Source organism: Lonchura striata, chromosome 1 (genome assembly GCF_050655825.1).
Source record: "Lonchura striata isolate lonStrDom1 chromosome 1, ASM5065582v1, whole genome shotgun sequence".
NCBI lineage: Eukaryota > Metazoa > Chordata > Aves > Passeriformes > Estrildidae > Lonchura > Lonchura striata.
Genome location: NC_140703.1, coordinates 51,123,670 through 51,141,668, shown reverse-complemented (window position 1 = coordinate 51,141,668; position 17,999 = coordinate 51,123,670). Strand labels below are relative to the sequence as shown.

General features: G+C 37.9%; 1 protein-coding gene across 33 annotated transcripts in view; it reads left to right on the top strand.

Moving 5' to 3' along the window:
- Positions 1 to 17,999, top strand: part of LMO7 (LIM domain 7) — a 132,775-nt gene that overhangs the window by 32,363 nt on the left and 82,413 nt on the right. For 31 of the 33 annotated variants that reach the window (XM_085593931.1, XM_085593833.1, XM_085593855.1 and 28 more), the window contains exons 2-3: positions 3,163 to 3,233; positions 7,033 to 7,102. The exons of 1 other annotated variant lie outside the window; for it this stretch is intronic. In XM_085593931.1, coding sequence (XP_085450057.1) covers positions 3,163 to 3,233; positions 7,033 to 7,102 — 141 coding nt within the window. Of the gene's footprint in view, positions 1 to 1,183; positions 1,256 to 3,162; positions 3,234 to 7,032; positions 7,103 to 17,999 lie in introns of those variants that run through there. One more of the 33 variants, XM_085593796.1, reaches the window with a different exon arrangement.

The following is a 17,999-nucleotide window of genomic DNA, read 5'->3' as shown; positions in this document are numbered from 1 at the left end:
TCAAAAACAAGATTAAACTGTTTTATAGCAGCAATTAAATTTGATTTTATGATACAGCCTTTTGCTCTCATTCTATCAAAAAAGCAGTGACAGAAGCAGAATATATTCAGCTGAATGGATGAGAGAAAAGAGACATATCATTTGGAAAGGGATGTTATTCAAAGATGGATAGAAATCACCCTTGTAAGGTATTTTCTTTATTATTTGGTGGCTCACATAGCTAAGTGGTTGAAAAATTGTTCAAAATCAATTCTGCCTATTACATAAGAGTACCACACCCAGTATAAGCAGCATTCATGAACAAACAGTGACTCAGAAATCATAGCCATAGTTTGAAGATGTAATATCTTAGGGTGGGATTCACTTTGTCTTATTTAGGTTCTTAAATGCCAGGGAACTCTGAGGCAATCTGTGTCTTTGCATTTTTTTAATGATACCTGTTTCCTGGGTAGACTATCATAGTTACAGCTGAGCTTGAAGCTCTGCACTGGGTATAAGCCAGATGAAAGTCCTTAATTAGAAAAGTCCTCAGTCTCTGTACAAAAGCAGATTTTTAAATGGAGCACTTACTTTTGTGGCATCAACAAATTCAAGTTGTTGTGCAACTTGGAAATGTTTTGGTTTCATGCAGCAGTGTTAAATTGTTCTTTGAGAATACCTTCTAATTACTTAATTATTAGTTATCCTTTGAAAGTCAATATTAATGAAACCTAACTTGGCAGAACCAATGCTTTTATTTTAATATTAACAAACCGCATAGTTGTCAAAATCAGTGGGTCACAAGATTGTTCTGACATTCCATCCTGTATAGCAAATCAGTGTTGATTGCTGCAGCAGCTGCACAAATAGCTTAGTCAGAATGCTTCCAGTGTAATGTCTTCTGATGTAATTTTAAGAGGCCTGCAAGTCTAATAGAGGCATTTACAGCCTTGTACTCAGGTTGGACTCTTGCTGTTCAAGGAAACAGGATTATGCATTGCGGTGTGGCATTTTTGTGTTCTGGAAGGGCTACTCTGAAGTGTAATTTGTCTTCAGTTCTTCAGTGGCACATGTTCCTTGTTATCCTCTGAATGATTTTTGAGGTGTTTGGGCCTTAGCTGCATACTGCAATTCTAAGACTTTTATTTATTTTTTTTTAAAGGAGGGATTTCACTGTGAAGGTTGATTGTGGATACAGAAGACATAGCAGGATTTCGGGATGGGCTCAACTCTTTTGAGGGAGCACCTCGTCATCTATTGCATGAGTGACTTGCGAGTAAACTCTCTATAAACACAAACACTTTGTGTAGTTCTGTAGATGTCAGTGACAACTCCAAAATAAGAAGAACTTTAGGATATTAAGAATTGATTGGAGTTTGAAACATAGTTGTGAAGCTAAACTCCAGACCTACAGCCCTTATTACAGTACAGTTCTAGAGTATGACATGCAAATGTTAAATTTCTAACTTGCAGAATGAAAGGCATAATTTTAAACTAGGTATTCCTATTCCTATTCCTCATATTCCCTATAACCTAGGGAACATAAATATTTATTTTTAATGTTTCCATGCTGTTATGTTACATTGGCTAGCTTTCTCAAAATCCTTATCACTAAATATACAGGTTTGGAAACAAAATACCATGCCATATATGAGATAAGGGTAGTTTTCAGATTCTGTGTTTTTAAGTGATTATTGACAATTTTATTTCTAAGATACAGCTCCTAGTTTTCTGTAGGAACAGACTGTTCCTATAGAATACTGTATAAAGTAGAGTTCTCCTAGGGGAATCACTATCATCCTTTCCCTGAATTTTGAAAATTTCCTTATCTTGAGTTGGTGTGCCATCATTAATTTTCTGTCACTATTTGTTACAGTTTAGAAAAAACCTTAAACACAAAAGAAGATTTTCATAATACCTAATTTTCTTCTCAGTCAGAAGATTGAAATTATAGCATTTGAATAAAAAGAAAATCTATGTTAAAGCTAATTACTTAATTTGTAGGATTTCTGGTGTTAGTGTGCATCCCTCTTGGAATTTAGAAAAAAAATGATAGGCTGAGAATGTAATAACTTAACAGATCCTAAAAGAGTTTCATCCTCCCCTTTGCTCTTTTTACCAAGCACAAATAAATTTTTTTTAGCACTAATTTCTTTAATTAGGAACCAATATCTTTGCTCTGGATGCATGAAGGTTCCACAGCAGTTTAAACTGTGTGCCTGAACTCCTGCACAGGATTGAGGATGGTCAGGATCCCCAAAGGGCAGTTCATAATTAGCTGGTAGCTGAACATGGTGACCTCTAAGCTCAAATAAATACAATTCCTAGTATTTGATTTCTGTTCCCAGCTGGCATAAAACCCATCTTTTTAACTGATAGCAGAATAAGATGTCCTTTTTTGAGTTGCATGTGGGTTATTAATCTGGGTTATTAGAAGAAATCTACCAAATTTGGTCCTTGCAGGGAATATACACACATGGGGGATCTAGTAGTGGCTCCAGGTGAGTATAGGCTTGAGCAAATCTTTGTGTTTTTTGGGTTTTGGGGTATTTTTGAAATTTACTTTGCTGAAAACTTGTAGTCAATTATTTTGGTTGTCTTAAGTCCTTTATAAGAAGTTGTTCTTGTTCACTTCTTTTTCACTCTGAATATGCAAACAAGTCCCATTAGTATAGTCCTGCCACTTGCCAAGGAATGGGAATTGATGTGCACGTTGTAATGCAGACTTGGAGTGGTTCTTTAGTCACACTGCCTTAGGTGCAAGTGGCACGAAAAAAACCTGCTATTAAAATACTTCTTGCTAGATATCATGGGCATACACGCTGTAACATGAAGTAGGAGATAAAAGACTTTCTCGCTCTTTTGCATTTCTGTTTGAAATTTCTTTTATGCTTTTCAATGTGACTGGTATTGCTTTAGATAGTAATAAGTATTCCCACAGAATTTAGCTGAAGATTGACTTACACTAGAGGAAACTATTTTAAGATGTTGGATCTGACTTCTTTTGAGACATGAAGAACTGTCTTTTAAATACTTGCTTCTTTGAAATTAATGTAAGAAAATAAAAGTACAAATTTAAGTGTTAAATCAGGGTTTTTTTGTTTGCTTATAACTACTACTAAGGTTCTCTTGCTAGTCCTGAATTTGTCTGTGTGTGCAATTAACTCTCAACTCTTCTTATAGGCAGTTACCAGGCAAAGCTTTGAAACTGAAGACTTTCGAGCAGCTCTAGAAAATGGAGTCCTGTTGTGCGAGTGAGTATTGATGTATCTCTGTAAAAACCTTTCAGGTTAACATTAGCTGGCCTCTTTCCTTCCTGGCCTCTGAATTTTTATTTTTTTTTTTTTTTTTGGAGTGCTAGAAGTATTTTATAGCAAATAATTTTTAATTTTTTAAAATACCTATTGTTTGAAATGGGAAGTAAAAGGAGCTTTTGGACATATTCTTTCCAGATGCACATGTTTTGTGTTTTGTTCCACAGACTTCTTTGTGGGATACTGAGAGGATCATGCTGTTGTTGATTGAGTATATTGGTTTTGGTTATAATGCCCAGGATATCTCTGGGCTTTCCCTTCAGCTCCTGCAAGGTGGTGGGGCTGTGGCTGAGATCAAAGCACTCTGTTACCTATATACCCACTGTTGTTGTTTGGGTTTGGATTTCTGTCCACCATCCCCACCCTTTAGTGTTGATTCTACAAATCCTGAAACTACCTATTCCTATCACAGAACTTCACACTCAGCTTGTTTTGGAGCACTTTCTGTAAGAAGCTTTCTTGTGCTTATATATTGTAGGCTTGGCAATGATGAGACTTGCCTGGTTTCGTTGCTAGGCTGAGTCAGAGGTGTAAAATGTCCACTCAACAGGTCTCATCCACATATCTTGGTACTCACTGGAACAGGCTTCCAGGACTGGAAGTGGTGCTAGCCCTTAGTATTTTAAGGAACAGAAGTTGTAAATGTCATTACAACACCAGTGCATGAGAAATCTCATTAGAGAACTACCTGGGATGCTAAAAACAACAACAAAAAAACCCACAAAAACCAAGCAAACAAAAAAACCCACAAATCTCAGAGCCACTCTAAAATCAGTTCAACAAAGCTAACTTTCAGAAAATATTTATGAAACTTCAGTTCTCTGAGCTTCTTCTCCTATATATAATTTTTTTTCTGTGAGTATTACCATGCTTTCTGTCCTTGTCTTTATTTTGCTTTGGATCCTTTGTCTTCTTGTCTTATCCTGCTAGCTGCTTCTGAAGTTATCTGTGATACAAGGCATGAATTAATTCTCAATAATATTGTAGAACTGGATGCTTTATTTTCATTACTTATGTAATTGAATGTTAATGAGTGTGAATGTGGTAATAAAAATAGTTTATACATTTAATAAGAATGTATCTGTTTAGTGGGATATATATATATATTGTATTCAGATGTTTAAGAATTGGCCATTAACTGATACATACTAATCTTCTGATATCTTCATTGTTGACACTTACTTGGCAAGAGAACGAGAATTCATCTGCCAAATGAAAGTCAGTAAAATTTATCTGTAATTAATAATAATGCAAGAAAAACATCCTGTAATTTTTTCAGTGTCTTGGTTTGAAAAGACAGGTGTCTGCTAAGGAAGGCAGGAGCCTCTCTTGAAATGGGAACTGTAAACACCCTCGCTCCAAATTATTATAATTTTTAAATTAAGGGGCTCTTGGGCAAAGATATGGGAGTAAGAATAACAGTCCTTTATTAGGAAAATAAAAATGCAGTAATAGAAAACAACACTGACGGAGTCACAATACAGCCTAACACCCCTGGGTCAGGGTGTTGGTAACAGTCTGACTACATGGTGGCTGCAGTCCTCCTGCAGTGACAAGTGTGGTTCTGTTGAAGCAGTGTTCCAGAAGGGTGGAGTTCCTTTAGAAGGGTGGAGTTTTCCGCTGAAGATCCAGTGGTGGTGTAGATGGCCCTGGTCTTCCTCTGGGAATCGAGTGGTAAAGAAAGCTGCCCCTATGGGAATCTGGTGGGAAAAGGCTGACTGAGGTGTTCCAAATCTCAGACTTTATCCAGGTAGGAATGCTTGGCTCCTCCCTCTGGGCAGGACTTCTCATAATGGATGATGTAATTTTATCAGTCATGCAGTGACACTCAATGGCCATTAATAGCAGGTATCCGCCCCACCTGGTTCTAGCAGATGAGAGTAGAATACACACCCCCAGCCACATCTTGCATTGCAACCTAAGACATTCAGCTGAGCAGCTTGCCTTAGGAGACGTGCAACTTTCTTGAAAGCAAAAGATGCCCTATTATGTTGTACTAAAATAGCTGTTCTCCTGTGCCATATAATTAAATCTGACATACTTGAATTCAAGGAGGAGTGATTTTCATAGAAATTCTGTAGAAACAGGAAAGAGCAGATGGCAAAAAATGTTGCATGTCCAGTTTTCACCAACAGCAATACAGTGCAAGATCTCAAGTAATTGAGACAAACTAGAAATTACATTGTCCATTTCCTTGGTTCACCTGTGGCATAGCTGATTTAGGTGGATATATTATCTCTGTAGATTGTAGATCTGACTTAAACCATAGCTGATAAGACCTCGACTTGCACCAAATATTCCTATAGCATCCAGTCAGTTTGTTTGTCCTACTCAATGAGTAAGTGTACATGTTGGCTGAGTGATCAGTATAAATAAATAACAAATAAAAATATAAGTAATAACAAAATAAAGCCTTTTACATTTTACCAATTCTAGTGTGCATACACTAGAGAAAGAAAGTCACTGAATTTCTTCTGGTCACATGCTACTTCATGTTCTTCAGTAAAATAAACCTAAAAATACGCATTTGGAAGATTTAAAAATAAAAAAAAAAGGGGAGGATTGCAAATAGTTTTTTAATTCCACCTCAATAGATCACTTTTTTGTGTGGGAAAAGTAATCAAATGTGTCTTGTTTGCTAAATAACTAAGTGTTGTTGAAAAATCTCAGGACCTGCAATTCTTTTTTTTTCTGCATGTATTTAGAAATGTATCCTTCATTCCAGTGTATAGGGGTAAACTGTTCTTTGTGTTTATTTCCCAAATATATTTTCTGCTTGAGCAAAAGATGTTTTTCCCCCACACAGAGTTTTAAATTCCAGGTCTTGTTTCTGCACTGGTGTGGGCAGATCACAAAGCCTTGCTGATGCATTGTGTGGGGTAAAGGGTCTGGCCAGACAAGCAGAAACAACAAGTAAGAGCAAATAAAAAATCCTCGAAGGTATAGAGGCAGATGAAGTGTGCAGGGTGTCCTGAGGTCCCTGTTCTCCACTGACCCTCTGGTCCAGTACGTAATTTGGTGAACTACTAATATTCCCCTACCTCCATGATTGAAAACTTGGGTATAAACTTGAAAGGAATCCTGTGCCTCATCTTCGCTGCAGGATAAGGTATGCATTTGGGTTTATGTATTCAACAGTGATGTGTTAGCCTGTCCTATCTTCTCAGCTGAATTATTAATTTTATGTGAAGAGCGATATCCGGTACAGTCTCTTCTGACTGAGATGGAACATGACTTGTGCATGTAGATTATACGTGCCAAAAATGATTGCTGCACACAGCATACTGGACTTGGTAACATTATGAAAACTGAGTTCCTTACAGGAATATTAGTACTATCACACTGAACTCTGAAAATCAATATTCTGGTACATTTTTGACATCTGCTCAGAACCTTTTTGAGAAGAAAATCTATAAATAGGAAATTTGAGTCCATTTAACATCACCACCCTTGTAGTAGAAAGACAGATCCTTTTCTGCCCATGCCTCCTCAGGCATTTTCTTTTCTTTCTCCTTTGCTGTTCCCAGAAACCTCCTTGTGTGTGATTTTTCATTTTTGCTTTTACAATCTGTTCTTGCTTGTCACTTCTTGGGAGTGTTAATAGATTCAGCTCAAACTCATTCAAATCATGTTATGTGAGGACCACATGCAAAGTATTTCTTAATAAGCATTGATGCTCATGCTTATGCTTAAGTGCAGTAAATTATTTAACAGAAAACAATATGACTTTTTTTTTTAGTTTGATTAACAAGATCAAACCTGGCATTGTTAAGAAGATCAATCGTCTGCCAACTCCAATAGCTGGCTTGGTAAGTAATGGCATTGAATCTAATATCTGGTGTATGAAACAAGTGATCTTTTGTTGGAATCTGTGGTATTGATGATTCTGAGATTGTAGAAAGTCTCTGTCTCTCTGCCCCATTGCCAAAGAAGAAGTCATAATTTGTCTGTGCTGTTTTCAAGGTTGTTTATTCTTGCTTATCTCTAACATGTTCTGCTGCCCTGCCACAGCTCTGTCCTGCAGGGCAGCGTGTGGGGCTCTGCCCCTCAGTGGGATGTTACAAACATTATATACCAGAAACTACCTGTGCTGTATTTACAATAATGTGCCAATATCTATCATCTACCTTGAACAGTGTGTTCCCAGCCTAAACCAATAGAAAAGTGCCAACACAACAGTGAAACATGGAGGGCATGAAGAAGGAGAAAAAGGACAAGACACACCCAATTTCCTCCATCTTGTCCGCTTTGGACCCCTAATCTAGAATCCTAAAATTCTACTTTTGCACCCATGCCACACTTAATTATTACTTATATCAAACATTCAGAGCTTGTAATGCATCCTGTAAGTTTGAAAACTCTTTTCTACGGACAGAGATCACAGACAGTGTCTCTTGGGGCTCTGTACAGGGGGGTTCCTGACCTCCTGCCACGGTCCCAGGCTTTCCAGGGCAGCCAGAGGGATGCCATGGACTCCCACAATCTTTTTAATGAATTTTCAAAATTTTAGCTCCATTTTCATTTTTTTGTTGTTCAAAATTGTACCATTTCTATGTTATCTTAGGCCACAAAGGTACATGATCTGTCATTTGGGTCTGTAATTTCAATTATCCTGTCACTGCATCAAGATTAATCATCCCTAGATGTATCAAGCACTGGCTGCTGTGCACAAATCTCTGCGGCATTACTTGTCTCTATAAAGGCCACCATCCTATCTTATATTAAAAGCCACTTCCGATATCCCTTTCTTAGGGAATGGGCAAAGTAGGAAATGTTCTGTGTAGTTAAAGTATTTTTAGAACCTCTTTCACTCCACCCACAGCAAAGCTTCAGATGCATTAAAATAACTCTGATGATGCAAAGATCTCTCTTCAGGCTTCAGCTGAGGGATTTGCCAATGTTTTGGCTGTAAATCACATTGCTGGGGGTAGAGGTGGGAGCTGTATGTCATAATTTTCACAGGAAATGTAAAAGATTTTCTCTATGCTGTTTGGAAAATTTGCTGCCCAGAGACTAAATAAAGTTTTGTAGCCATTTAGCTACAGAAACCCTTCTGTGGGCAAACAAGTTCAAAGAATTCTTTCTTCATCACTTTTTTCACTATGGCAACCTTGTTGGCTGTTCATGTCACTTAGGGTGTCAAGGCTATTTAGTCCTGTCACAAATGCCATTGGTCCCATATTAAAAGATCCAGGGTTAACAGGGACATATGTATGATTCCTGTAACAAATGGAAGATCACACCTTATGGCAAACATGCAACCTCAACATTAGGGAAAATTACCTGGTTTCTTACTAGTAGAATTCAAAACTTCTCTAGATACTTTTATTTACATGTTTTAATGGAATGCACCAACAAAACATTAGCTTTTGCTGGTCACCTATGTCTCTCATAAGTGTAGCTAACTTGGCTGGAGGTCATAAGAATAGGTTAAATTCCCATGAGTTATTGCACAAGCTGAGAATGTGCATTTCCACATCAAATGAATGTAGAAAGTTTTAATTGCCTTTGTCCCAGAAAAGCTCAGGTATTCAGGCTTGCGAATAAGACTGCTGCACATTCTTTTCCTGCAAGGCATACAAAAAGAATTCAAATTAAGCTAAAATTATTCTGGGGAGGACAGCACAGTTATTTGATCAGTGGTTTGATTGTCTACGTGGCCTCTGAAGTAGCCATTAGATTCAAACCAGAAAACCATAAGCTAGATTTCATTTTTGTGGTGATTTAAGTGTTGTCTTGAATCATAACTTCAGGCGCTCTTGTTTTTATATGCATTTTTTATTTCCAGATGTTAAAATGCAGAGAATTCATTTGGTGTCTTATTTATATCTTACTTGTAATGTATTACTGTTTCTTTAGGCTGTTTCTAGTTCCTACAAGTATTCAAAAATAAAGAGGTGGAAAGGTGAATGCTTCTTGTAAATCAGGCTCACCTAGTGTTTTTGTTAAAACACAACTTAAAGATAGTAATTGAGAGTGCTGGTGTTTTGTATTAACCTGTGGAAAAGGTTTTATATAAACACTTCAGTTTCAGAAGACAACAGTTAAGATCATATTGGGATGGTTTCAGAAGATGGTGCTTATGGTGGCAATAGTTGAAGACTGATTTTCACAGACTTGAGAGAAACCTTCTCAGTTATACCAGCTTCAAAGAGCCCAGGTTTCATCCCAGCATGTAAAACTCTAAAAAAGCCCCTAAAAATTATAGAGATTTGCATTTATTAGAAAGCAGACATTGATACCCGACAGGCTCAGGATACTGTAGTTGAATGATAAGTTTTAGAGATAGAAAAAGCTTACTTGGAAATTCAATGGTAAGCTTGCTTGACATGTTCTGGAAATATTTTCATTGCTTGTAGGTTGCTTCTCCCACAAATTTGCTTCTAGTATTTTCTGTGGCTTCATAAATGTTACATATACTTCTGTGTCTCTCACTTCTGCTGTCTTCAATGCCTTTGAGTCTCACATTAATTGATCCCCAGCAAGCTTTCATGAGATCTAGAAGTCACTGTTGGAAGGGATGAATTTATGTTTCTCATTTCTCTCTCTTTTTTGTCTTTTTTTTTTTTTTTTTTAATCCAGATGGAAATTTTAATATTGAGAGATGTCAAGGGTTTTTTCAAAAACAAAAGGAGCTCTGATCATGTTTTTTCTACAGCTTCTTCATGCTCCTCTAGACTCATATCCTTAAATCCATTTCCAAAACATTTTATGCCTTTATTGCCTAATTAGCATCCATTTCTCTACTGACTTTTCTGATTCAAAGGAAACAAACCCCCAATGGTTTTGAGGGTTTTGTGGTAGTCTGATTATCAGAAGGAAACAAATGCTTTGAAAGACATCTTGTTTCTCTTCCCCCCTCCTCCCTGCTTTCCCTCCCCTTTGTTTTTCTTCCCCTCCAGGAATTCCTTGAATTTTGGTTTTGTTCCCTAGGGAGTTAATATATTTTATTTCCATATAAGTATGTTGTTTAAGCATTGTGCTCATGTCAACTATTTGACAGGCTTTTTCAGCGGTACAGAAATACGGTGTTGAATAGATATCTTTGGTTGAATCTCCAGAAGGGTTTTGTTATCTCACTACTTTGCGTTCGTGGTTATTTTGAAAACAAACTGTTTCAGTAAAATAGTAAGTGAAGGCCTATAGGAATAATGAAACATTCTGTTCTATATGGAATATTGTGTGCTAGAGTTTTTTTGCTTTGAGTTAGTGTGAGGTGCTGCTTTTAATGAGGTCAATGCATTACTGGTTTGTCATGTCTTGTTTTCATGTATGACCATCATAAGGTCTAATGGGGACTTTATGTTAGTAGGAACATTTTACACAACTCAGATTAAGCCTTAGCTTTTACCTTTAGTTTGATTATACTGCTGCCTAGTGATTTTTAGGTGTGGATTGCAGTGGTTCAGGTCTAATCAAGATAGAATGGAAAAATAAATACATGGGTTTTGAGGATTAAATACTGAAATGAAACTTGGTATTCAGTTAATGAAAAATTGGTACCAGGTTTAATTGGCTTAATTGGTACCAGGAAAGCTCAAAAATTGTTTTAACTTCTCCCCAGCTTGGCATGGCATGGGAAATCTGGGCTGCACCTTGTGTGGGAGCATTTGTAAGAACACTTTGGGAAGAGTTGGATCTGGCTATAACTTGGTATCCATAAAACAACTTTTTGCTTTAGCCTCACTGTTCCAGTTCTCTCTCGAGGCATGGCAGGGAGATGTAGCCATCATCTTAGCTGCATTTGCCTGCTCACTTCTGTTCCAGTTTGGAAAATGGAACTTCTGGGGGTAAGGCAGGTACCAGAGTGGTTGTAGGGAAGCTGTGGTCAGGACAGGTGACCAAGAAATGTCCATGCAGCTTCTATGGTGTTTCCTGGACAGTGAGGTGTGCCAGCTGCAGGGTGCTAAGTTCTAACTCTAGCAGTAGTTGCAGAAAGTTGTCACTTGCAGCAGGTTGATTTTTAACAGCACGTGGCAGATTTTGGAGCCAGTGATGTTCTCATATATTTCCTGAAGGGAGTTAACTGGGAGGTACTTGTTGGGTTTCCTGTGTTAATTTTGGGGTTTTTTTAATGCCATTTAGGACCTTTGCACTAAAATAGTTTCTGGAAAATTAAAATTTAATTTCTGATTATATTTCTGTCTAAAATACACAGTTTGTGTAAAGAGCAGTGCACATATTTTTTCCCAGTATGGCAGAGGGGCAAGCAAACCAGTAGAGAGTAGCAGCTCCTGAAGATCTCAGGTGTTCCTGGTGTGTATGGCAAGGGTAACAAAAAGGTCAGAGGATTGTAGAAGCTTGAGATTTCATTACGAGCAGTAGAAAAAGTGCAAGCTGCACTTTCTTACTTTAATGATCCACTTTTTCTGGTCCTTTTTTTTTTTTTTATGTGAAACAGAGATGGTGTTTAAAAAAAAAATTACTCAAATTGATAAATCTTGCTGGGTTCAGATCCTGCAGAATTATTTTTATTACAGTTCTTGCATAGTAGGGGTGGTAAAAATAAAAAGAGTATTTAACAAAAGCAAACCCAGAGGAAAACTTTTTCACAAAAAATACAGAGTTTTCAGCTTGAACCCCAGAATCTGAAGATGGTTTGAATATAATCACAAGGGGGAGTATTTTGTGGTTTGACAGCATATTTTCCAACAAGGCTTTGCTGAAGAGTTTTAGAGATGCATCTCTGGCTGCAGCACCATTGTTCCCCAAAAACTGTTCTTGTTTTCAACTCAGTTGGCTAAACACAGAGAATCATAACCTGGAATGAAAGTCACAAGATACCATTAGTCCTTTGGAAGATGAATGAGTTATGTATAGTTTATGCAAGCTGAACATATCTGTCAGAATAATACATTGGTTGTTGCTCAGGAGGAATAAGTGTACACTCTTCTGCAAGGCAGAATTTTAGTGAAGGTATGTTTCCAGCTGAGACCAGATGGTGAAGTAAATTCTGAGGTAGGAGCCAGTGTCTCATTTGGAGAGGGGTAGCAAATGGAAATCTTGTTTATACCAGTTTTTGCCTTGCAATATCCCAATCTGGTCTTCTAAGACCATCTATTTTTGCTTGCAGCTCCTGTGAATAACGTGGAAGTGCAATGCTTTGCACTGTGTTTGGGAAGCTTTTTCTCACATCTGAGACATGAGGGCTGTGATCATACAACAGGGCAGAATAGAAAGCTATGGGGTTTTTCAGAGCTGTAAATGAAATGACATTAGCACTTTGGTTTCAAGTTGGTCTGTGACTTCAGACAAGATGAGATGTTGCTAACTCAGTTTTCTGTGTGCATGCTGGATGAACATGAGCAAAAAATGTCATCTTCATAAAGTTCTTCAGCTTTGAAAAAGGGATTTTTTAATGAATTTTTGTTTCCTTTTCACACATACAAAAAAAGCTGCACATCTCTAAGCAGTCCCAGGTTTGAAATATTTATTTGAAATACTGTAGAGTGGGATTTTTTTTTTTTTTTTCTGGTTAGGAATTAGGGTTCCTTTAGGGTGGAGAGCACCTTGATGCTTTTCCATGCAGCATTTTTCAAACATTAGTTTTCCTGGTTCAACAGGAAACCTATCCTTCTGACAGCTGCTACTCCAGCATCATTGCTTCTCTTTAATGCAATGTAATATGGCACTATTCTAAAATGTGCTTATTGAATGCATCAGGAGGTATTAATACCATTTGCACCGAGGCAACCACCTGAAATAGTGTTCCTTAAGTCACTGGCATATACTTTCTAAAGCAGGGAAGTAGGGAATAATAAAGGTAAAAAGAGAGAAATATGATAGAAAGCTAAACTAAAATAAAAGGGAAGATAAAGAAAGGGGTGGAGAACATAAAAAATAAAAATGTTTTTCTGTGCTTTTGTGCCTAACATTTTGCAAACCATGGAACCGCCCTGGTATTTCCTTATCTTTTGTCATCAAGGACAGCTGGCCAAAATTTCCTTTTCTGTGGGAAAATTTTCTCAACAGGGTGATGAGATTTTTTGGTGAGTTTTTTTTTCTTTTTTCCTTGTGTAGCAGGGGAATAGTATGCAGACGACATTTTTACTTTATTATAGGACACTTTCAAAATATTTTTTCAGGCAAAGTTCATACTTGTACATATTAGTTCAGGTATATGTTTTATTTAGGACATAGCTACAAACTTCCTTCTCTAGATTACCTAGAATCAAATTAGTTGTGTTTTCCACTTAAATATAAGAAATCTGATGATATATGAGAGGCTTAATTTTATTTAATTCTTTTTCAAAGCAACTCTGCTTTCAAAATTCATTCCTTCATGCTGATTTTCTCTTGCTGTTTACCTTCTAATCTATAGTATAGCCTTTATACTTTATATTGGTACATCTTTTCTGTCTTCCTGCATTATCTATTTTTAAAAATTATTATTTTTTCATCTTAAACTCCTGCTTTGTGAATTTTGACTTGTATGGGCTACAATAATAATAATGGTACTGTCTGCTATGAGAAATTGATCATAAAGAAACTTCTCATTTCCATTCCTCATGAAAAATGAGGAAGGGCAAGTACATAAATACATTGAGTAATTTATATAAAAGCTGCTGTTGTTTGCTTTGCTTCACTACCAAACACCAGAAAATATAGACTTAAATTTCCTGGTTGTGTGGCAATTAAATCCAAAAATGCTTGTAAGAAATAGCCTCATAAATTTTGGTCAAGATCTGACTAATGAGCTGATAAGCATTTGATGTGCTCTGTTTGCTTTTCTGACCTTTTTCTTGTTTTTTTTTTTTTTTCCAGTGATGAGGGAGTAATATTGAGGAATATAGAGTGTTGCTATTTCTTCTGAAGGTTTAAGTCACCTTTTTGTAGAATATCAGAACACATCACAGCCAATGTGGTAGCTATGGGCTCTGCTTCCAGCGCTGCTTCCATGGCCCTCTCTTGTGGCTGAGCTGGGTTGTGGGATTTTGATTTGTCAGTGGCATGTACATTCAGAGGTACAGGGGGAGTGCATCTGCAGCCCTGCTAAGAGTGAAGCTGAGCAAGTCCTATTTGATATCATTCACCAGGAAGGCAATTAGTCTGGTATTGTTTTTCATAAGACAAGGCACAAGGTGATACCTGTTTTTGTTTGTTTGGGGGTTTTTTGCAAGTTTTAAATTTAAATGTGTAAACAAAAACAAAGAGCCACTTTACCTGTTTTCTGGATGACTATGCCCAGCAAGTTGTTGGGAAATTCAACAAGACAAATATTTTAACAGACTTATTACTTGGCATAATTCTTATGTGAGGGGAAAACTTCTGTTTTGCAATAGCAATTGGTGTTTCTTATGAATGAACTTCAATAAACATAAAACCAAACCAAAGAGGAAGAAAGTGAAAGTGGGTATGACCTACCAAACTCATGCCCCTGGGAGAGCCAAGGGTAGGTCCCACCTGAACAAACCTATTGGCTTTCTGTTACAGAGTGACTGCATCAATGGACAAGGGAAGGGATGCAGACATCACTTAGCGTCCTTCTGTCTGAATAACATCCTTCCGTCTGAACTGGAGAGAGAGATTTGATGGGTGGGTTGTTTGGTGGATAGGAAATTGGTTGGATGGCTGCATGGGGAAGGTAGTGGTCATAATCAATGTCCAGAGGGAGATCAGGGACAAGTGACATTCCTTAGGGATTCTTGCTTGGACAAGTTCTGTTTAATGTCTTCATCAATGACACAAAGGGATTGAGAACACCCTCACCACATCTGCAGATGACACCTAGCTCGGTGGGGCAGTTGACACACCTAAAGCATGAGATACCATCCAGGGGCACCTGGACAAGCTTGAGAAGTGGGCCCACTGGAATCTCAGGAGGTTTAACAAGGACAAGTACAAGGCGCTACATCTGGGTTGGGACAACCCGCCAGTATTAATATAAGAAATGAGAGCAGTTGTGCAGAGAAGGACTTGAGGTGCTGGTGGCTGAGAGGCTGGGCATGACCCAGCCATGGCACTCCCAGCCCAGAAACCAAACGTGTCCTGGGCTGCATCCAAAGCAGTGCAGGCAGCAGGGACAGGGAGGGGATTCTGCCCCTGTGCTCTGGTGAGACCCCACCTGCAGGGCTGCATCAGCTATAAGGACATGGACCTGTTGGGGCAGATTCAGAGAAGGAACACAAAAAGGAGTGGCTGGAACACCTCTCCCATGAAGACAGGCCTAGAGATTTGGGGTAATTCAGCCTGGGAAGAGAAGGCTCTAGGTATCAATGAAGGAAGGTTATAAGAAAGATAAAGACAAACTTTTTAGAAGGCACTCTGCTGTGATAGGACAAAGGGTAATGGCTTTAAATAAAAAGAGATTTAGATTAGATGCAAGGAAGAAATTCTTTACTGTGAGGGTGGTGAGCCATTGGAATAGCTTTTCCAGAGAGATGCTGGATGCTTCATCTCTGGGAACATTCAAGATCAGGCTGGATGGGGCTCTGAGTAAACTGATCTAGATGAAGATATCACTGTTCACTGAAGGGAGGTTGGTCTAAGATTATCTTTAAGGTCACTTTCAACCCAAACTATTCTATGATCTCATGTTATTAGTATGAGAAAAAATGTTTTCACCTAGGAATTGACACAGAACTGTATTTCAAATGTGGCCATCAAATAAAGTGTTAAATTTCTTACTTAATGTATTTTAGTGAGATTTTGTCAGTGCTCAGAAAATTGCAGTCGGAAATTAGTAACTGGGTTTCCATTGGCAACTGAAACTTCTGAATTTTACATTACTTCAAACTCCTAAGCAGATGTTTCTTCAAGTTTGGGAACATGATGGCCACTGGGATGAAAATTCTATTTAAATAGAAAACCAAAAACAGTTTTAGTTTTTTTAAATGCTTTTGTAAATTTATGAAGCATTGTAGAAATCTGATTTTTAAATAGTTAAGTTTAAGAAAAGTCTTGCTTCTTCTTATATAAGAAGTTTTTAATGAGTCAAATCTTGGAGTACTTCACAAAGAGTTCTTTACCATTGCTTCAGTGATATACCTAAAGATAGTAGAGTGTGGTTAGTGAGAGTTTTAATGGCTTTAGTGCTGAGTCATACATAGTAAGTCATAAGCAAGTCATAGGGTGGGAATGAAATCTTGACTTTCAGTCCAGTTCTCTCATTAATCTCACTGTAAACCAAAAAAAAAGGGCAAATTAGCAAATGTCAGGAGTAATGCAAGACCTGATGGGAATGTATATGGAACTATAAATCACTTTTGGTACTCTTTCTGCTGTGTTATGGGAAAGAGGAATGTGGTCTGTATGGAAAAACCTCTAGCAGACAATTAAGAGAAAAGGATTGTGTGCTAGAAAGGAAGTATGGTTATTAATAGTTAGAGATGACATTGTTCTGTAGTCTTTCAATGCCTGATAGTGGGAGTATGTAATCTCAGAACTGGTTTACTGATGTTTTGTGCCCCTCTGCTTGAAAACATATGGTACATTTCAGCCTTAGCTCTGAATTTCCTTTAATTGTTTTCTGTTGCTGCCGAAACACTTTGAAATGTAGGGTGTGGAGAAAGAGGAGGTTGATGCAAACTCTGTGAAATTTTTAGTAGCTGCTCAAGACATCAATCAGGCAGAGTGAAACCCAGACATGGGGTTGAACTTGACAGGTTTTTAGGTGAGTGATGGTGAAGTGAAATATGTCTATGAGACATAAGTGGGGAGGAAGTTTATGGATACAGACCCCTAGAAATGGTGGTTCAGGTACTTGGCCTCCTGTCAGGGGGAGAGTAAGTGCTGTGCCTGATGGTTGATCTCTGAATCAAAAGCAGTATTTTGGGATGTTTTAAACGAGATCAAGTCTTTAAAACCAATGCTTTTAGTCTGTTACTGGGATGAAATGTCAAAATGCTAACTAATTAATTACTTTTAAAAAATCTTGTCAATTGACTATAAAGTAATATGATTGGAAGCAAGAACTTTCTAATGTGGAAAATTGTCACCCTTTTTCCTGCTCTAAACCAAAGTTCTGAAAAAGTATTACCCGTTTTGCCTCAGCTTGTCGTCACTTAACAAAATAGATAAATATTGTTGCCAAATGAACTCCAAGAAATTTCCATCTATCCATTCAGTCAGCTGTAGTCTGTGGTATACTCTGTTTTTTGTATGCTGGTTTTATTTCTGAAGTAGCTGATGACTGTGTCTGTTTGTCAAGAAACATTCTTTCCTAATTGGAAAAAAATGTCAACCACGTAGAAGTACACACCTTAACTCATACTTGTGATATTCATAATCTGATTTCTCCTTCTTTTGTGAAGGAAGTGCAGATTTGAGATTCCTTTCAGCACTCAGTGTTTGAGTTAAATCTTCATAAGGTGGACATTGGAGTACCTTTCCCCCTCCACCACCTCTGGCTTGTTAAATATTTATCAATGGGAGGTGCTTAAAATTTATGGCAGTTTGCAAAGAAAGTAGATGTTAACTGCAGCGGTGATAACTTTCTTTGCGGTATCCATGGTGGAGCTGTGCAGCAATGCTATTTACCCTTCTGCTGTACAAAATCCTCATACCACATCTCCCAACGCCTGCCCGAACACCTCCGCGCCCATGTGTCTGTGCTGAGTCACCCTCCTCCAGTGAGGTGTGTGAAGGAATTATTAACAACAACACCAGCCGCAAGTGCTGCCAAGTGCAGGGTGCTGAGCTGCTCCAGCTGCGCTGACTGAGCTTGCTGCCAGGGGGATGGGGAGGGCCAAGAGGAAGCCTGACACT